Source organism: Micromys minutus (genome assembly GCF_963924665.1).
Source record: "Micromys minutus genome assembly, chromosome: X".
NCBI lineage: Eukaryota > Metazoa > Chordata > Mammalia > Rodentia > Muridae > Micromys > Micromys minutus.
Genome location: NC_137970.1, coordinates 87,885,739 through 87,903,791, shown reverse-complemented (window position 1 = coordinate 87,903,791; position 18,053 = coordinate 87,885,739). Strand labels below are relative to the sequence as shown.

The 18,053-nt window shown below is 37.7% G+C and overlaps 1 protein-coding gene across 1 annotated transcript; it reads right to left on the bottom strand.

Annotated features, from left to right (window-relative positions):
* Window positions 1-810: 810 nt before the first annotated feature.
* AGTR2 (angiotensin II receptor type 2) lies at window positions 811-1,902 on the bottom strand (the record flags this gene model as incomplete). Its single annotated transcript, XM_080909581.1, has 1 exon — window positions 811-1,902. One exon carries the CDS (start codon window positions 1,900-1,902, stop codon window positions 811-813), a length of 1,092 nt encoding a protein of 363 aa, XP_080765707.1.
* Between the last annotated feature and the right edge of the window lie 16,151 nt (window positions 1,903-18,053).

The window sequence follows — 18,053 nt, the reverse complement described above, 5'->3', positions numbered from 1 at the left end:
AGTGACCTTTGTGTAGTCTAATAGTACAGTGTTTTGTTGTTGTCTTCAAAAATCATCAGAGAATAGAAAACCTTGAACAATAGTCAAAATGGATGAAAAGTTTTCAAAGTGTATATTCAGCTTTGTGGTTGCTAAAATACCTTTTCATTACAGTTCTGTTTTACTAAATAGTGTCCTTTCTATAACTACAAGAATAAGCTAATACAGAAGTGTGATTTAATCTACATTCTAGACCTACTCAAAGTGTAGCAACAAAAAGGGGGGGGGCACAACTTACAATTCCTTTAAAAGGAGAAACTATATACCTAGGCACTGAATAAGCCACTACCAACCTATGGCATATATGAAGAGAATATCATGCTAATCTTAGTGCTCACCTCCCATGCTATATCATATGGTTAGCTAGTGTAAGAAGTTAAAATTGGTCCTAGTTCAAGAGAAAAATAATCTGATGAAAATCAACCTAAAACTCCACTCAGAAATGCCGGAATTTTCCAGGGAGAAATCTGAGATGTCAAATCACCACTCATTATTTGTTGTTAATTATAAGTTGAGATAATTCCCCCAGATACTTCTAGATAATAGAGCTCACATATGACAATCTCGTGCCAAATGAGCAGAAAAAAAAGGCAATCTCACTGAAACCTGGTGGAGTATAAAGATTTATAGTTATATGATTTCCTGTTCTGGGAGAGTAAATAAAGATTCAATAAAATGAAGAATTGGTATTATAATGATGCCACTTAAAGATTATTTTTGTGGCCCTCCAGACCAATGGCTCGGCTGATTACTTGCATCCCACTAACAGATTTAAGACACAAAGGTGTCCATTTCTCTAAGAGAACTGCCTTTTCTGCAAGACATAGTCTCTCTCTTGCCTTGGAGCCAAGTAATGGGAACCCTACACACACTGCGGAGCTTCTGTTGGAAGCGGTTTCCAACAAAGCAATACAGGAAGGGATTAACACAGCTGTTGGTGAATCCCAGGAGGATGGCAAAAGGAAGTGCCAGGTCAATGACTGCTATAACTTTACAGCTATTAATGATACCCATCCAGGTCAGAGCATCCAAGAAGGTCAGAACATGGAAGGGAAGCCAGCAAATGATGAATGCCAACACAACAGCAGCTGCCATCTTCAGGACTTGGTCACGGGTGATTCTGTTCTTCCCATAGCTATTGGTCTTCAGCAGATGTTTTCTGATTCCAAAGTAACACGTTGCTATGAATATTAAAGGAATAATAAAGCCAAGAACATTTTTCATTAAGGCAATCCCAGCAGACCACTGAGCATATTTCTCAGGTGGGAAAGCCATAATGCAGGCATTCACACCTAAGTATTCAATGGTTCTGACATCTCGGAAATAAAACGTTGGCAATGAGGACAGACAAGCCATACACCAAACAAGGGGAACTACATAAGATGCTTGCCAGGGATTCCTTCTTTGAGACAGAAAAGGGTAGATAACCGATTGGTACCTGTCAACACTCATGCAGGTAATAAAAAAAATGCTTGCAAACATGTTCAGGGTCAGAAAAGAACCAAACACCTTGCACATCACAGGTCCAAAGAGCCAGTCATATCTATAAGAGTAATAGGTTGCCCAGAGAGGGAGGGTTGCCAAAAGGAGTAAGTCAGCCAAAGCCAGATTGAAGATGTAAATGCTGGACACCTTTTTAGGGCCCTTTTGACAACAAAACAGTGAGACCACAACAATATTAACAGCAAAACCAATCACAAAAATCAGGTAGTAGAGAACAGGAATCGCTTCCAAATGCTTATCTGACGGTTTGTGTGAGCAGTTAAAGGCAGACTCATTGGTGCCGGTTGTGTTGAGATTATCAAAAGGAAGGCTGCTAGTGATGTTCCTGCTGCTGGCAGCAAAACTGAAGTTGTCCTTCATATTGAACTCTCAGCGACTCCCAATTCTCACACCTTTTCTGGGGAAGAAAAGGAGAAGGCTTAATGCACACCCAAAGCCTAAGGGCTATTTGAGTCATAAGCATTTTGAAAATTTGTCAAAGGCCAAAATAACAGAAGTAGTTGTAGAAAACAAGACAGCACCATGCCTGGCTGGCATTACTGGCTGGGGATTACTAATACATCTTGAGGGGGAATAAAAGCAACATTTCCTCAGTAGCATTACACTAAAAATTCTGAACATAACATTTTGTGTTTCTTTTCTCTTGTGTCTTAAAAAAAAAAAAAGAAGTCAAGGAACAAATAATGTAAAAACTACTCAGAGTAGGAGTCATGAGACAAATAAGGAGTTCAAAGACAATGTGATAGTTCAAAAAAACAAGGCTATTTTTCCATCTGTGTGCTTTCTAGAAATCTCACTGCTGCCTGCTGCTTCATAGAGAAATGCTGTCTTGAAGTAACATATTATATACAAATTGTTACAGCCATGGAAAATATAAGTAACATAAGCCATAGGGAAAAGTATTGCAACCAGAAAAATATGCAGAAGGCACATATTAGGCTATAGAGTCAGGTTTAGATTTTGCTAATTAAAAAAATAATCCGTTTATTTTCTCTTTGCTTTAACAATATCAAGAAGAAATTACAGCTATGGGTGTATTTTTTAAAGTCTTTACCTAAGAATTTGAATAATCAATGCTGGTTTTCACTATGGATATTCAAATCTGATCTGTTTAACACGAAAAAAAAATCCATTTTCAGTTTAAAAATAAAGACAAAGAAAACAAAAAACCAAACCCGAGTCAGGGGCAGACACACATAGATTTGGTGGCTCAATTAAATCAGAATTACAAATTAGTGACTATTTATGATATAGTGTTGCTATCATTTCCGTTTAACAGAACTGAAGAGTCATCACCTTCTAGAATTAACAACAATGTTCAGGTGGGAAGGCTGTTGTTTTCTTTAAACTAGCAACATTACTTAGAAACAAAAGGAAACTAAAGATAAACACAGAGAGAGCAAAATGATTACAGATCATTTCAAAGAACATAAAACACATACTCTATTTAAAATGTAACCTCCAGAGAACTTCCTAAGAAACAGCAAGCCACTGCTTCTGTCAAAGGCCCATTCTTTTCTATGACCTTCCAAATTAACATGCAAGAATCAAAAATAAATCCCACTAAAGACTTACTAGTTGCCAGTGTTCAAAACAGTTATCATAAATCAGCTTACTGAGCTCCCACACGCACTCCTGTAAGAGAAATAGCAGTTAAAGAAATAAGGCATTCTGCAAAAAGGCAGTGTTAAAATACAGGAAAAAGAAATCGTTCGTACACGCACACACACAAACATTTTTATTGCTCCATGTTTCCCTTCCCAAGTCCAGCATGTGAAAATTGTTGACTTACCTTAAAATGCAGGCTGAAGAAAGCTTTCAGTTCTGCGCTTGCTCCATCCCCAGACTCTGGGATGTAACTGCACCAGACCTCTGGTTTCCTTCTTATATATTCGCTCTGTCCACTGGGGAGCCTTCAACCTACATAATTCTGGAGCTGACTTATGAACACTTGCCAGCTTTCCGGAGGGCTTTTTTTTTTTTTTTCTGGCTGCAAAACATTAATCTGAAATTCTCATGTCTCCAATCATAACAGCTCATTCAAATAAATCTCAAACAAAAAAAGTTTCCACAAATGTGTTAGAAAATTTTAAACTCTGTGGCTTTCTTTAAGAGAAGAATATCATTTTTAGCAGAATTTTTTCGTTCTATTTTTTTGATCCCAGCATTCTAAAATAAGTTAAGGGCTAGGAAGACTAGAAAGCTGATGCTAGTATCAGTCTTTGTTCACAAGCATCTTTTACAGCCTTCAGTACATTTAAAATGTTTACCCTTGTTTATTAAAGAAGGGTAACAATTCTACTTGAAGTCTACAACTTTTAAGTTTTCACCTTACTGTAAATCGTTTTTGTCTGTTGCCCTGCTGCTGGAAGGTTGAGGATAAGAAGAATAAATTTTGTCATGACAAAAGAAAATGTTTAAACACTTAGTGCCTTTCTTCATGTGACTCCATCACAACTGTAGCTCAAATGCACAGCAGGCAAGATAAAGAATGAGTATGCTGTTGTAGTAGATTGCTGCTGCTATTGTTGTGACTGTTTTTCCTTTTCTGTGAAAGAATGATAACCTTCACACTTTCCAGCAGCAGCAAAAAAATAAAAATGGGTACAGTGCATATGAGGTGATGGTACTGTACAGTACCAGCTGACAGCAAATGCTTCGTGCCTAATGTTGCACTGAGCACTGTGTGCTCAACAGATCAACAGAGAGCACTATAGTGAATGGGAGGGAACGGCCTCTGAAGTCCAACCACTTGGCTTCACTAGCTAAGTTCTGCCACATCTCAGTTCTATGAATGGAGTCACATGACTTTTTTTCTTGTCTCTGCTATCTCACCTGAGAAATGGGGATATGAATTACTCAGATCGTGAAGTCACTAAAAGTAAATGAATTATTATTTTCAACAGCACTTAAGATGGTGCCTAACGCTCAGCACATGCCCTTAAACTGTATTGATATTATTGCCAATCTACAAATCAGGAAACGCAGGGTGATAAAATTTAAATAAATCCCCTGTAGTCCCAATGCTGCTATGAGTACATATGAATTTCAGCAAAGTGAACTCTTGCCAGGGTCATATTTTTTTAGTCTCTGCCCTATTTGCTGATCCTTTTGTCTCACCTTTTGTTCAGCAAAGGGGGCACATACAGCATTTACAATCTTTATCGCTGACAGTTAATAAGCTATTGCAAAAGCAACAAAGAAGAAGAAAGTCTGCTATGCAAGGGAAAGCATTCTTCTTACACGTATTAGCAAAACTGAAATCAGGAAAGAGAAATTTGGAATTGTGAAATTTTCTGCAGTTAGTGCTGATAACCAAGCAACCCACAACACCAAAAAGAGATATGCAATTCTAGTGAGTCCCATGGATCCTATTCTTCAAGGAAGCAGGGCGTGGTACATCCATCAGTAGTACCATCCTTAGCATTAATGCCCCCCGAGCTGCAAGAAGAGGAATATACATGTTTGGCCTTAGTATTTATGGACATAAATATGGCGTTCAGTAGAACAAGGAAAGGGAAGTGATGCATAACAGTACAAAATTACATATGTCTCAAGGAGCAGCAGACAGCTTGTGATATCTGTCCCTCTGTTAATATTAAAGTAAATCCCACAACACATGAGCAGACAGAACCAGGGTTGCTTCACATTGCCTAAAAATTGCAGTAATCTCAAAAGGCTTCAGGGCACCATTGTAGTGATTCTTTCGATAAACTGAACTTGAACACTTGCAAAACGCACGATATACATATACACCGGTTTTTAAAATTCCCAAAATATTTCTACCTCGTGCTCTAGACAGATACAGGTAGGGGCTCTGATAAAATAATGGAAACCTGGTGTCTGGGAAACAAAAGACTGCACACATATGTTTACCGGCAGGAGATTTGAAAGGAGAATGAGTTGCATTACTTTGTTTAAGCCTGGTTTCTGCCTTCACTTCAAATGTTTGTTCTTGCCACATACAGGGAATTTTCCAGGCTAGAACTTGTGAGTGGTCACAATGGGTCAGGTTCCTATCCTGCTCAAGACCCTCTTTGTGCCCACTTGCAAAGAAATGATCATGCAGTGAGCTACAAACTTGAAAGGGGAAAAAACCTTGCAGGCTGCCCTCCAAGAGACCCGGCCTTGAACACTCCTTAGAAGCAGGGGACCTTGTCTGGAGCTTTCATTCTTCACTACAGTAAGTTCTGACGTAAATAAACTTTAAAGAGACACACACTTCCGTACGATTAAAAAGACCTTTACTTTGTTTCTTCATAATTTTAAAATAAAAATGTTCACAGGCCAAACACAAAACCTGTAACTGCAAGGAGTTAAGGGGGAGAAAAGGAAAATAGCAATAATATTGACACCACTCAAAGCAAAAAAAAAAAAAAAAAAGAAAAGAAATAAATAAAGAAAGAAAGAAAGAAAAGAAAAGAAAAGAAAAGAAAAGAAAAGAAAAGAAAAAATACAGCACATTATTGATTCAGCAATGAACTCCCAGTTAAGCCAACAATGTAAATACACTTGAGAGTCAAATAAATGTCAGTCATGGGAAGCAATACAACACAAGAAAAAAACCATTCTCCTGGGGCCTGGATAAAGTTTATATATATATATAACTTGAAGATTGACTTTAAAAGCTTCGGGTCATTTGAATAAATTATGCAGCTCTTAAGAACAAATTAATCTAAGCTAGAAGATTTAGTAGTAAATCACATTAATTTTTCTGAGAACCTATTCTTTCCTGTAAGATTACTTAACAGTAAATTTGAAATGACCGAAGGTTTTTGTTTCAAGATTGATTCATTTTTACTTCATGTATATGAGTGTTTTGCCTTCATAGATGTAAGTGCACTATGTACATGCAATGGCTGCAGAGGACAGAAGAGGGCATCAGATCCCCTAGAACCATATGCTTATGAGCTGCCACGTGGATGCTGGGAACAAAAGCTGGGCAGCAAGTGCTCCTAACCACTAAACCATCTCTCAAACCAAAGAACCAGGGTTTAAAAAATTCTTGGGAGTTTTTTCGCCAATGAAGAAAGATACAAAGTTCATGAGAAAAATTAGTTCCTCTTCTCTACCTTCCTCCCTATATAGACTATGCTTCCAAGGAGAAAAATGAATGTATAAAATCCGCTGGGATGTATGTTCAGTATAGAGTTAAGGATCAGAGGAGCTGTTTTGTCTAAATATGTCAGATAGTTTTCCTGACCCTACGCATCTCTGACTTCCCATCCAGACCAATATTCTTCCTGCTTCTCCCAGACTCAACCCACTGTCTCACTCATACACATATACTCAGAAACATCTTCATACTAGTCTTCCTTCAATTTTCAGTTCATTTATCCATACTCTGTCAGTTTTCCAGACCTGAAGGAGCCTGAAAGCAAGGGAGTTAATATAGTGCTTATAATCAGCAGGTCCTTCCTCACATATTATTTTTGTGTCTTTATTTGGTTTCCAGCATGATGAAAATAGAGATGTTACACTGAAATCTGGGAGAAAACAGAAGGTCGTCTATTCAATACTAGATAATGGGAATAAGAATCCGTGTCTCGTGGCCATAATTCAGACATTCAGAAGTCTGAGGCAGGAGAATTTCTGTGAGTCTGATGCGGACTTGAGTTACACTATGAGTTTTGGATCAAACAAAACAACTTTAAAAAGCTAATCACGTATGCTGTTTGTATCTGGTTTGCATTTATTTTTCTTCCTCTTTATATTATTCTCTTGTAAGAATATAACCGAGTTTAGTAGTCCCCTTCTTCACAGAGGTTCGTTTTATTGTGCTTACACACATTTTTTTTTTTTTTGAGAAGTTGTTTTCTCTATGTGGAAATGAAAGATCACATAGGGAATTTAGAATGTTAACTGTTATTCCAGGTGGTCTTCTGTAGACAGGTATGGTCTCACTCACCCCAAGTGCTAGCATTGCCAACTTTCCTTCCCAGATCTCATTTCTGGTTTGCACTCATTTCCATATGAAGGCTAGGTATGATTTTATACCTATTTGCTTGCTGATTGTTTCAGAGTAGGGCTGTCTGTGTTAGAGCTTTGATTCTGTTGTTTTTCTCAACATGTTGAAAGTAATTTCCCTTCAGCTGTTTCAGTTTTTATACTCAGTGTGCAATATTTATCTTTATGCATGCTAACCTGGTTTTGAAATATATCCATTTATCAATAATAATAAAAAAATACCCCCCTTTTAAAACCATTTTGTGCAAGTCAGACTAAAGGGAAATTGACAAACATGAGATATTACTTGCTCTGAATCTGCCTAGGTCTCACAAAAAGATTGAGTGCGAGGGCTCTTAACGCAGTTATTGAGGTGAAGTCTACGTGAGAAGACGAATGCATGACTGGCTTAATGTATCCCTGAGACCAGTTGCTTCCAGCTGAATTTAGTGTCATAATCAGAAGGAAAAGATCTATTTATCTTCTTCTGAAAGGCACCTGCAGGCCTAAGAGTTAGATTCCAATCAAGATCTCACAGAAAACACCCAATTTCCATCAAGTGACATCTCAGATGCTATATAATTATACTATACTGGTGGCAAGGTAAACTAATTAATTAAAACTGTCTATCTTATTTGCTTACATTAGCTGAGTTGACATTTTCCATAATCCATTTAAGATAGCACTAAATTGATTAGCTTAACTATAGTACCCAAATGGCCATTTGATTAAATTAGCCAAACCAACCAGTTGTTTTGACAATATTTTAATAGCACTGTCAAGTAGTAGGGATAATTAAATTTTGTCATACAGGATCTCTCAAAGTGTAGTGAAAAAACAAACCATTACACTTAGTTTGGTCCTTGGGTTTAAGGTCCAGAAAACTTACTTTCTCAGTGTACTGAGACCCTTGGTTTGTCCAATAGTATTAAAATTCTCCCAAAACTGGTACCTTATAGCTAAGTTATTACTTTATAATTAAAATATCCCACTCTCTCAGTGACCCTAAAGACAACCTGCCAGCCTAAAATGAGCAAATGAATAATATCCTGTTTGCAAATGTGTCTCATGTTTAGAACCAGTGTGCACTGTATTAAATCCTGGAGTATAAAATAATAGTTTACATATTTAGTTTTTAGTGTTCAGACTATGCAGTCTGGGAAAAACTAGCTACAAATACAGTCGTTTTTTTGATGACTAAAGTCATGTTTCACACACACACACACACACACACACACACACACGTACCCCTAACTGAAAGAGCCAGGCATGGTAGCACAACCCTGTAATTCCAGCATGCAGGAGGTTCATCTCATCTATAAAACATTACCCTGAAGTACTCTTTTCATAGTTTTCTCAGTATCAGAAAAGATTGTGTCATCATACACCTTACAGTTCTTCACCAACAGAAGTCAAGGCAGGAACCAGGAGAGAGAAACCAAAGCAGGGACCGGGGAGGAACTGGAGGAACTTGGTATACTGGCTTGATCCACATGATTTGCTCAGCTAATTTTTTTTATACAGCTCTAGCCCAACTGCTCAGTGATGGCACCACCCACAGTGGACTAGGCAAATAGCAATTAGACAATGCTCCACTGTATGCCCACAGACAATCTGATACAAGCAACTCTTCAGTTTAAGGTTCCCCCTTGTGGATGAGTTCAGGTTTCAGTCAAGTTGCCACATGAAGCTAAATTTAGAATAAGCTTTGGTGTCTGTAAAATCATACCAGGCAACCTGGTAAACAGGAGCATATCTCACCCAAGCTCTGGGAAATTACATATCAAAAATCTTCCCATGAATAACAATGATGAGCACCCCCAAGTGGTTTTCTCAACCAGTTTTGCCTCTTTCAGCTGTTTGGCAGCCAGTTCATTGGGCTTAACTGAGTTAAATGGTATCATTATTATTGATAAAGTGTATTGATACAATCAAGTTCCTGCTCTATGATAGCGACCAGTTATTCAAGCTCTGATCTGTTCAACCAGACAAATCCACAAATTTATAGAGAAGAGAGAACAATCTCTCACCAAAAACAAAGAAAAGGCAGCAAAGTAATGTTCTCTTCAAGACAGGCCATCAAGTATATAAAATGTTGACAAGTAAGGAAAGACGATTATTTGTCCTTAAGAGGTTTGTTTGTTCACCCTACCTCTCCTTTATGCCATTGAGAGTGTTCATCTTTGAAAGTGTTTTCTTTAAGGGAGCACAAGACAATTTAGAATTAGATGAGAAACAAAGATGGAAAACATTGTAGGTGGGCCCTAAGATTTTCACTCCAAGGAAATGCTTATCAAGAGGAAAATGTATAAAAAGTGTGGATTTAATAAAAATTTTTTAAATCTGTAAGCAACAGAAAAATTTATAATGCATCTATGAGATACTCTGCCACCCAGCCACCCATTCCCGCATTCCCACCCTGGCATTCCCCTACTCTGGGGTATCGAGCCTTCACAGGACCAAGGACCTTTCCTCCTAATAATGTTCCACAAGGCCATCCTATGCTACTTATGTAGCTGGAGCCATGGGTCCATCCATGTGTACTCTTTGGTTGGTGTTTTAGTCCCTGGGAACTCTGTGGGATTAGGGGGGAGTCTGGTTGGTTGATAATGTTGCTCTTTCTATGGAGATGTATACCCCTTCAGCTCCTTCAGACCTTTCTCTAACTCCTTCATTGACGAACCTATGCTCAGTTCATTTTTTGGCTGTGAGCATCCGCCTCTGTATTTGTCATGCTCTGGCAGAGCCTCTCAGGAGATGGCTATATCAGGCTCCTGTCAGCAAGCAACTTTTGGCATCTGCAATAGTGTCTAAGTTTGGGGTCTGTATAAGGAATTGATTTCCAGGTGGGGCAGTCTCTGGATGGCCTTTCCTTTAGTCTCTGCTTCAGACTTGGTCTCCATATTTCCTCCCTTGAGTATTTTTGTCCCCCCTTCTAAGAAGGACTGAAGCATCCATGCTTTGGCCTTCTTCTTCCTCATCTCCATGTAGTATGTGAATTGTATCTTGGGTATTCTGAGGTTTTGGTCTAGTACCCACCTATCAGTAAGTGCATACCATATGTGTTCTTTTGTGTCTGGGTTACCTCACTCAGGATGATATTTTTTAATTCCATCCAATTTAATTGGCCTAGGAATTTCATAAAGTCGTTTCTAATAGCTGAGTAGTACTCAATTATGTAAATGTACCACATTTTCTGTATTCATTCCTCTCTTGAACAACATTGGTTTTTTTCTAGCTTCTGGCTGTTATAAATAAGGCTGCTGTGAACATGGTAGAGTATGTGACCTTGTTATATGTTGGAGTGTCATTTGGGTATATGCTCCAGAGTAGCTAGTGTAGAAATAAGGACAAAACAAGGCAGGGACTAGATAAAATTGCTGTACTGTCTCTTTCCTTTAGGTACTTACTTGAATTCTTTTCCACAAGTTGTTTCATGACCAAGTGGAAGTCATTCATCCCTTCCCCAAGATGGGAAAGACAGTTCATTTGAGTTACTGAGGCTCTTAAGAGCAAAGGCTGAGATCTTATTACCAAGCATGAGAATCAGGAAGTTACTTAAAAATTTCAAGGTGAATTAAAATGCACAATTTATTGAAGTTTGGCATTTACAGAACTGTACAACAATGAGAACAGAATAATTCTAAGACACTTGCATCACTTCTAAAAGAAAGCTGATATTCATTAGCAGTAACTCGTACCCAACACTTTCTGAGTTCTATTATTTCAAGCTTTAAATTATGAGCTTAACCTATAAATTTCAAAGGAGTTTGCCTAATAGAATAGGAAATAAATCAATACAAATAAATGATTTCCAAGACACAATGTAGTGTTACTGTTTGCAATTGAGAATTTTCAGTGCTGTGAATCTTTGGTGCACAAATTGCAATAAAGTACTCATTCAGTTAACATTTCCTACTGCTAGTATGACTATTACTTCCCCTCATGGTGTGTGTGTGTGTGTGTGTGTGTGTGTGTATTATTTACTAAACCCTCAGTCAGGTTTCTTTGACATCAATGCAAAAGGTGAACATCATGTAAACTATCTCTAGAGTTGGTAGCATCTTACAATCCCCCAGAGTTTTTGTAAAGGGGGGTCACTTTTTATTTCCATAGACATGAAATCCACAGGGAAATTTCTGGGTTTACTGATACTGAAGAATGCGAACAAAATGTAGACAAAAACATTAGACACCAAGTTGAGATTGTGACAGCGTTCACAGATACTTTGCTGCAAACATGAGAGATGTCTGCCATCTCTATCTTGTAAGTGAGGAAAAATGCAAAAATTGAAGCAAAAAAGAGTTTTTAAAGTTCCCTGGGTCTGGAGAGATGGCTAAGTGGTTAAGAGCACTAGCTGTTCTTTCTGAGAACCTTGGTTCAATTCCCAGCATCTACTTGGCAGCTTACAACCATCTGCAACTCTAGTCCTAGGGGATCAGATGCCTTCTGGCCTCTGTAGGCTCTGAATGAACATGATCACAGACATGATTCAAGCACTCAGACATGTGAACTAAAAATAAATAAATAAAATCTTAAAAAAAAAACTCAGTGACACATAATGCAGAAACCAGCAAGTGGCTAAAATGCCTAGAATATGTGATGGTGGAGTATTCAGCCCCAAATAGGGCATATCATTTCTCCCACATACCAGGAAACATATATATGTTTCATATATATGATCCAGAGAATGTGGGTATGGTCATCCAAAAAAGGGGGGGCCCAGTTGTTAAACCTGTGAACTCACTGAAGATATGGTTATCTACACAAGACACATACAAGATTGGGCCTATAAATATTTCATCACAAATGGTGATGCTTGTGTCATCTCACCTTTCCCTGAGGGACTACTGGTGGTTAACAGTTGATGGGAAAGGGGGTGCCATTTTCTTAAGTTGCTCTCACTCCAATCAATAACTTCTAACCCAAGCTAGAAGAAAGTCTAAATTCAATAACTCACACACAAAAGGAATGAGTGAATGTATGTGACCTTATGAATGATGGGCACCAGCAAGAGTGGAGAGGGAACGAGAGGAGGAGAGGGAAGGCGCTGGCAACGTGACGAAAATTCACTACATACATGTAGGAAATTGTCAAACACTAAAATTTTAAGTTGCCAATATTGAAGCAGCTAACAAGTTATAAAAGGGTGGCTCAAACTGTTTTGTAAATATCAAGGCACAAGGCCACTGGGACATCAAGCTTTCACAGGACCAAAGGCCTCTCCTCCAATTGATACCTGACAATGTTATCCTCTGCTACATATGTAGCTGGAGCCATGTGTCTCTCCATGTGTTCACTTTGGTTGGTGATTTATACACTTTTAAATCTATGATTTATATATGTATATATGTCAGTATATCCATATACAAAATGACCCAAAATAATAAGTGACTATTTCTGAATAAGTTCTCTTTTGTCTTTAGAGTTCTATTTTCCTTTTCTCCCTTCCTTCTTACTTCCAATGGATTCTTCTTTCTTATAAAGTAAATCTTCTGACAAGATAATTGCTTGGTCAATAAGTTAATTATCACTATTCTGAGTTTGTGTTCATGTTCAAGCATAAGATATTCTCTCTCACCCTTTCTCTCTGTGTCTCTCTGTGTCTCTGTCTCTGTCTCTGTCTCTGTCTCTGTCTCTCTCTCTCTCTCTGTCTCTGTCTCTCTCTCTCTCTCTCTCTCTCTCTCTCTCTCTCTCTCTCTCTCTCAGAAGCATGATATATTAAAAGAAGCATTCACCTTCATGAAAGAAAAACATAAAGAAACATTGAAGGAATTACAGACTTTGCCAATCATCTGAGCCAAATATGGTCAATACTGGACAAGCCTTCATTGCACCCATGTGGGATGCTGTTGATATTATCCATGTCTTTGAAGCCTGAGATTTGTTCAAGCATGTGTTTTTTCAACAATCTTATTCTCAAGGCCTACCACATACTAGGTCTTGAATCAAGTGCTGACAAAGTAGAGATAAAATTTTCCCTTTAATATCCATGAGCTTAGAGGGTAATATATTTCAAAGAACAAAATTTTCATAACAATTCCCTTCTCATTTTGGCATCATAAATATGAGAAGGTCTTAGGGGTGTTATTAGGACAAGAAAGTTAATGTAGAGGAAACAATACAGGGTTCACTTCTGGAGTGCTTTCAACTAGTGACGGAAAGGAAACTAAAAACACACTAATTCTGAATCTGCAGTAGACTGTTGCTAATTGAGAACCTTGTGCTGGGAAATATTCTACTTTATCACTACAGAGTCTCTCTCTCTCCTCTCTCTCTCTCTCTCTCTCTCTCTCTCTCTCTCTCTCTCTCTCTCTCTCTCTCTCTCTCTCACTCTCTGTCACTCTATCTTGCTCTCTTTCACTTGCCTGTGGTTTTCTTTCCTCTCTTTCTCTATTTTATCTTTCAACAGCCTTTGCAATATTTGTCCTTGTTACTGTTTTTATAGACTTTATGAGACAGATTGAAATAACAAATGTGTTTTCCACATATTCAAAATGCTGCTATACCATGGTCCTTGTTGGTCTCAAGGACCAAGGAACAGACAGTCCAAATTATTATATAAACAGCACATGGATCATGAGGACAGATCAAGGAAATGATGTGGTCAGTTATCATAAGGATAACCTAGAAGGAAGAGGGAAAAATGCAAGTGTATTGTGGTTTATAGACACTTAAAGTTTTTTACTACTACAAATGAACCATGGAGCCAACTCCTTATGTGTTCACAGATTAAAAATAAAATTAATAAAGTATGTTTTGAAACATATCAAGTTTATCTTAAAAGATCTTGCATGCATCTATTTATTTTCATCTACATTTAGTCACACAGCTCGTTGATTTTAAACATTAGTCCTCACCTAACTTAGGGTAAATATTGCTGTGATGAAACATCATGACCAAAAGAAATTTGCAAATCCAGGTCATTATTTATAGACTGAGTCACATCACAGTCAGTTGAGGGAAGCCAAGGCAGGAACTTATACATGGCAGGAACCTGGAAGCAAGAGCTATTGCAGAGGTCATGGCAGAGTGATGCTTACTGGCTTGCTTATCATGTCTTGCTCAGCCTGCTTTCTTATAGAACCCAGGATCACCAGCCCAGAGATGACCCTGTTAAAAATGGTCTGGGCCTTTTCTCATCAATCACTGGTTAAGAAAATGTGCTGCAGGCTTAACAATGGAACACAGTTCAGAGGCCAAGAATCCAAGCATCAACAACCAACAAAGGTGATAAGAACACACACTAGAGAAAGAATGGTCTTTTCCATAAATGACATCTGGAAAATGGCATACCCACACTCAGAAGAATGACATTAGATCTCTGTTTGTCAGAACATGTGATTTCAACACCAGAATGTAAGAACTAAAGCCATGAAACTACTATATGAAAACATAAGGCAAATGCTTGGGCAAAAGTAGACAAGTGAGACTACATAAGACTAAAAAGCTTCTGGACTGTAAAGGAACCAACGGAGTAGACAATCCACAGAAATGGAGAAAATGTTTGCAAATAACACATCTAACAAGGTCTAGAATATATAAATAACTCTCAAAATTTAATACTAGAAAAGAAAATAATTATGGACAACAGCTTAAAATAGACATTATTCAGAAGAAGACTTGCAAGTGACCAACAGATGTATGAAAAATATTCAACCACCATCAATCATCAGAAAAAGGAAATCAAAAACAAGACTCACCACATCAGTAAAAATGTATTAACAAGGATGTGGAAAACTGAGAGCCCTCACACACTATTGGTAGAAATACACTTTTGTACAAGCTATAATAGAAAACGACGGGTGCTCCTTTAAAAAATACTAAATATAGTTACCAAATCAAGTAATTTTACTACTGTGTGTATCTCCAAAGGAAGTAAAATCAGAATGTCAAAGAGATCTTTGCTCTAAAGTATTCTTTCAACATCATTCAATAATCAAGAATGAAAACAAAGTACCCATCAACTGATAAATGGATCCTCAAATATGCCACATATATACTTTGAAATACTTTTTCAGTCAACAAAAAGATTTAGTGTCTCAAGTGTAATTACACGGGTGAACTGGAGATAATTATATTAAATGAAATAAACCAGATGGAGGACAAGAATCACATGATCTTGTTAATGTGAAAATCTACAAAGATTTACCTCACAGTTGTTCAGAGTAGAAAGGTGAATAAGCAGACTCTTAGGAGAATGAGACAGTGGGGAAAGACTGATAAGTGGGTATAACGTACCAATAGATTGTGCAGTAACTTCTGGTGTGCTATTACACTGTGACAATAGTGACTGTACATTTTTAAAGACAAGCAAAAGAAAAGATTTAAACATTTTCATCATAAAGAAGTAATAAATGTTTAAGATGGCTATATGTTTCACCTGATTTAAACATGGCACAATGTATGTATGTCATACTGCTGATAACATACACACAGACAAACACACAAACATATATACACACAGTATATCACTTCACACAAGTTTTAAAGTCCTTGGAGTTGTTACTGTGCCCTATAGCTGTTAACTGTACCCTCTTCGTTGATGAGCCACCAGTATTGAACTCTAGGTTGCATCTCCTTCATGCTATTTGCAGCCAAAGTTTCAAAGGTATCAGAAACTTTTGTGCTCTGAGCTCTAGTCAGAGTGCATTTGGTGACAGGCCTTGTTCCTTTCCTAAAATTATTTCAGTAATCTTGTGTGAGGATGGTGAAAATGAGCCCGGTGGCAATTCCATCCACAGAGAGACATTGCAGGATGTGAACTGCAACCAGAAACATAAAGGTACTGCCCTCCTGTCCATTGCAAGATATCAAACAAAAATGTCAGTGTTTTTCATCTGCACTGATGATACGGAGTGGTTGCAGGACATGCCTATGGCCTTTCAAAAGATGAGACTTGGTATGAGCATTGTGAACACTGAAGAGCACTTTGGGTCCAGTAATGGCAAGACCAATAAAATTGCCATTACTGAATGTGGGCAGCTTGACAGTATTCCATCAGCCATTTGAACCAAGATGTCATTATTTCTATTGCATAGGAGACCACTTCCCCAACTCCATCTAGTTGTATTGCCTTTAGTCTCTCAACACGATTCTTTTAGGTTCCATATTTTCCTAATTCAATTTCAAGTTCAGCTGGATTTCACAATTGTTCCTGATCATGAATAAAATCTAAATTTAAAAGAAGTAAATTGAAAAACAGGTCAAGGAGATAGACAAATTAGGTTCAATCCTTGTCCCATCATTTGTTAAATGGCTAAAGTGTTTTTCATTTGCTAAGCTTCCGTTTTATTGGCAAACTTATTAAAGAGTTTATCTGAGACAATACATCAAAAGAATATAGCACAATGCCTAGAATAACATCTAGTCAATTAATAGTTTCCATTTTAATTAAATCACTCAAAAACAAGTAAAACAAATAAATGAGTCATATACTATATTATTCTGTGTCATCACTTTATACCAAAGCAAAATGTGTGTGGTGTTTTTTTTTTTTTTTTTTTTTTTCATTCAATCTTATGTTTGTGAATGTTTTTGCCTGTGTGCATATAACAGTAACATAGCTGGTGCTATGGAGGGAAGGGATCCCCCTGGAACTGGAGATAGAATAGTTTTAAGCTGCAATGTGGGTGCTGGGAATGGAACCCAAATGCTTTGCAAGAGCAACCAGCACCCTAAAACACTGAACCATCTCTCTCTAATACAAGATAATGTATAGTTTTGCACAATATACGGAAAGCATAAATAAAATGTTCTGAGGACCAAGTGATCCATGGTCTAACTTCTTCAATTTTAAAACACAAAGAATTATGGTGTTTCTTCCTAGGTAATTATGAGAATTTTGTGAAAATGCATGCATGTGGAGTACTGAGAGATAACGCAAAGGAGACTGCATTGCTATTACGGCAGCACTTGTGGCTCTTTTCCTGGGATGGGAACATGTTTGTACTTCCTCTTTCCCTCTAAACATTCTACACCCCAAAAGCCGTCCATCCATGGCTACAGAATCTGAGCCATACTTTGATTAGCGTTGTCACTCGACCAAACCCATGAGACCGCACCATCAATCCCTTCAGAGCCTCATTCCTCCATAGGAAGGTGATCAAACTCAGACTTCTCCTGAAAGACAGGGTCAAAAACTTTGCACTGTTCCTTCCAAGTGAAAACAATCAATGCTGTCTCTCTCCCCTTGTCCATTTTTCTAAAGGGACAAGGGCCTATTTGAGGGAAAAAATAGCATATAGGCAATCAAATATATAAAATACCATGTGGCACAGACCCCGTGTTTTTCTGGCTTAACTTTCATTTTTCAGTTCAAAATAATGACACCTATTACAGTAAATGTGATCACTGAGTTCTGATGTTCAAAGTCTATTTAAAGTCATGTAATTGAATGCAATGCAAAACTCTCTTCAACCAAGTAACTCCCCAGTTGTGAGGCACACACCTTTACTTACACTGTGTGGCTCTTAGAGCATTTTTACCCCCCAATACAATAATAAAATCACACTGTAGCTATTCTACTGCTAGACAACATTATTAAAAACTGTATATAATGAACT